This window comes from Phragmites australis, chromosome 13, assembly GCF_958298935.1.
Source record: "Phragmites australis chromosome 13, lpPhrAust1.1, whole genome shotgun sequence".
NCBI lineage: Eukaryota > Viridiplantae > Streptophyta > Magnoliopsida > Poales > Poaceae > Phragmites > Phragmites australis.
Window position 1 is genome coordinate 26,669,761 of NC_084933.1, and position 2,113 is coordinate 26,671,873.

Here is a 2,113-nt window from a genome sequence, read left to right on the forward strand (position 1 = left end):
ACTATTTTATTTGTTTTTAAATACTTGTCACTTTATATTTTTAGACGTAATTTTCAATTTTACCCTTACAAAATATCTCTTACCCAACTATTTACGGTAGTTTTTAAATATTTGGACTAGTTTCTAAAGCATTTTGTCATTTTTTATTTAAAATTGGCACTATCTTTGTATAACTTGATATGCGTGTTTGGTTAAAAGTGATAATTATTGAAAGAAGGAAGTAATCCTAAAAATATTCTGTACATTGTCAGCAGGAAGACTAAAATTATTACTTCTGCAGTCTTTGCAATCCTACTTGCTAACCCAAACTTGTCCCAGGCCTCCACTGAACCAACTGAATTATGCATGATTGGCTTATTAGATCATGAAGGGTTCATGATATGATATGAAATGAAAATTGTGATACCAGCAGTCCTGCTCCAGTAGACACACCACTACATCGCTACTCTCTCCTCAAACTAGACCAGAGTTCAGAGTTCAGATCTCCCATTCATAATTCCACCATTTAATTCCTACCAGACACAACATTAATAGTACTAATCTATTTGATCAGAGAATCTTAAAAAGCAATATAAATTCGAGCAAAAAAATAAGCAAAATTATACATGAACATTGAGCACGGGAGGCTCATTTTTTTCAGCATGCAACATGTTCAACTGACAAGCAGCACCTTTGGAAATGTCGGTGCCCACGTGTCAGTGGAACAGCTTGCGAGGGGTAAATTCTTTTTTCATATAAAATTGCTTGTATGCCCTGGGATAATGGTGAAAAGGAAACATAAATGAAGGGGAAGGAACTGAGATCACCGGAAGCGGCCGCCGTCGGCGAGCTTCCAGGAGCGGCAGTGGGGGAGCGAGGTGCCGGAGGTGAGCTGGCGGAGCGGTGGCGGGCGAAGCTCGCAGGGGATGGCCGCGGGAGCGTCCGGCGGGTGGCCTCCGCGGTGGTGCCGCCCCGGGCTGGGCCGCGCGAGCGGGCTGATGCACACCGCGAACCCCGACACGCCGGACACGGCACCTCCCGGACGGCGACGGCCGGGGGTTTTTCGCATCGGCGACGGAGAAGGTAGCCACGGTGACTCCGCCGGGGAGGTGCTCTCCTCACTGTCTCCGTCAGCGTACCTCACCGGCGAGAGCCCCCGGTTGCTGATCGCGCGGCAGGAGCGCCGCGGCGGAGCGGTTTCCGGCTCCTTCTTCAGGCGGCCGCGGGGCATGATCCCGGCGAGCCAAGACCGGTGCTTCCACTTCTCCTCCGAATCCGATCTGTGCGACTGGTGGCCGCCGAAGAGCGCGGCGAGCACGGACAATCTGCCGCTGCGCCGCCTCTGGAACCCGATGTCGCCTTCCTCGAAGCCAGCGCCGCCGCCGTACGCGGGCCCCACCTGCGGCGTCCGGAAGAAGAGGAGGCCCGGCGGGCGCCCCCGCGCCCCTGAGGCGTCGGAGTTCCGGCGGCAGACGTACGGCGACACCGACCTCGGGAACAGCAGCTCCGGCTCCGGCTCCGGCTGCAGGGGCGGAGGCGGAGGCAGCGAGGCGGCCTCGTTCTGCGCGGCGGCGAGCGCGAGCAGGCGGTCGCGGAGGCACGGCGCGCAGACGCCAACCACGCCCTCGTACGGGTGCCTGCCGCACATCATTGCCGTCTCCTCGCCGCCGCCCCTGCCATTAGTTACCACTGCACTTGTGATCTCGGGGGCTGCGCGGGAGGAGATGCAGAGGCCAGGCCGACACACAAAGAGAGAGAGGTCTGGTGCTCTGGGGAAAAAAATCGTATGCATCGGTGATGCAAACCGCGGCGCGTGCAGCACGGCTTCGATCGACGCCACCTGTCCCCTCCATCGAATCTCAACGACACGAGCTGACTGGACTCAGTCGAAGCCAAGCGACGCACAGCCGAGCCGACCGGGTCTCGATCGCCCCGGCTCCGTGCGGAACAGATCCTCCTCCTCCGCAGCTTGGCTTCGACCGAGTCCGTGCGGAACAGATCCTCCTCCTCCGCAGCGTCCAGGTCCTTCCGCTGAGCGCCGCCGCCTCTCTTCTCCCCAGCCGAATCAGTTGGCGACGGGTGCCGCGGAGTTCGTGAGCACGTTCATCTTCATCTTCCCTGCGACGGCGGCGCC

The 2,113-nt window shown here is 56.8% G+C and overlaps 1 protein-coding gene across 1 annotated transcript; it reads right to left on the bottom strand.

Annotated features, from left to right (window-relative positions):
- Nucleotides 1-298: 298 nt before the first annotated feature.
- Nucleotides 299-1,746, bottom strand: LOC133888634 (uncharacterized). The gene has a single exon (XM_062328949.1). The coding sequence runs from the start codon at nucleotides 1,628-1,630 to the stop codon at nucleotides 803-805; it is 828 nt and encodes a 275-aa protein (XP_062184933.1). The 5' UTR covers nucleotides 1,631-1,746; the 3' UTR covers nucleotides 299-802.
- Nucleotides 1,747-2,113: the final 367 nt, after the last annotated feature.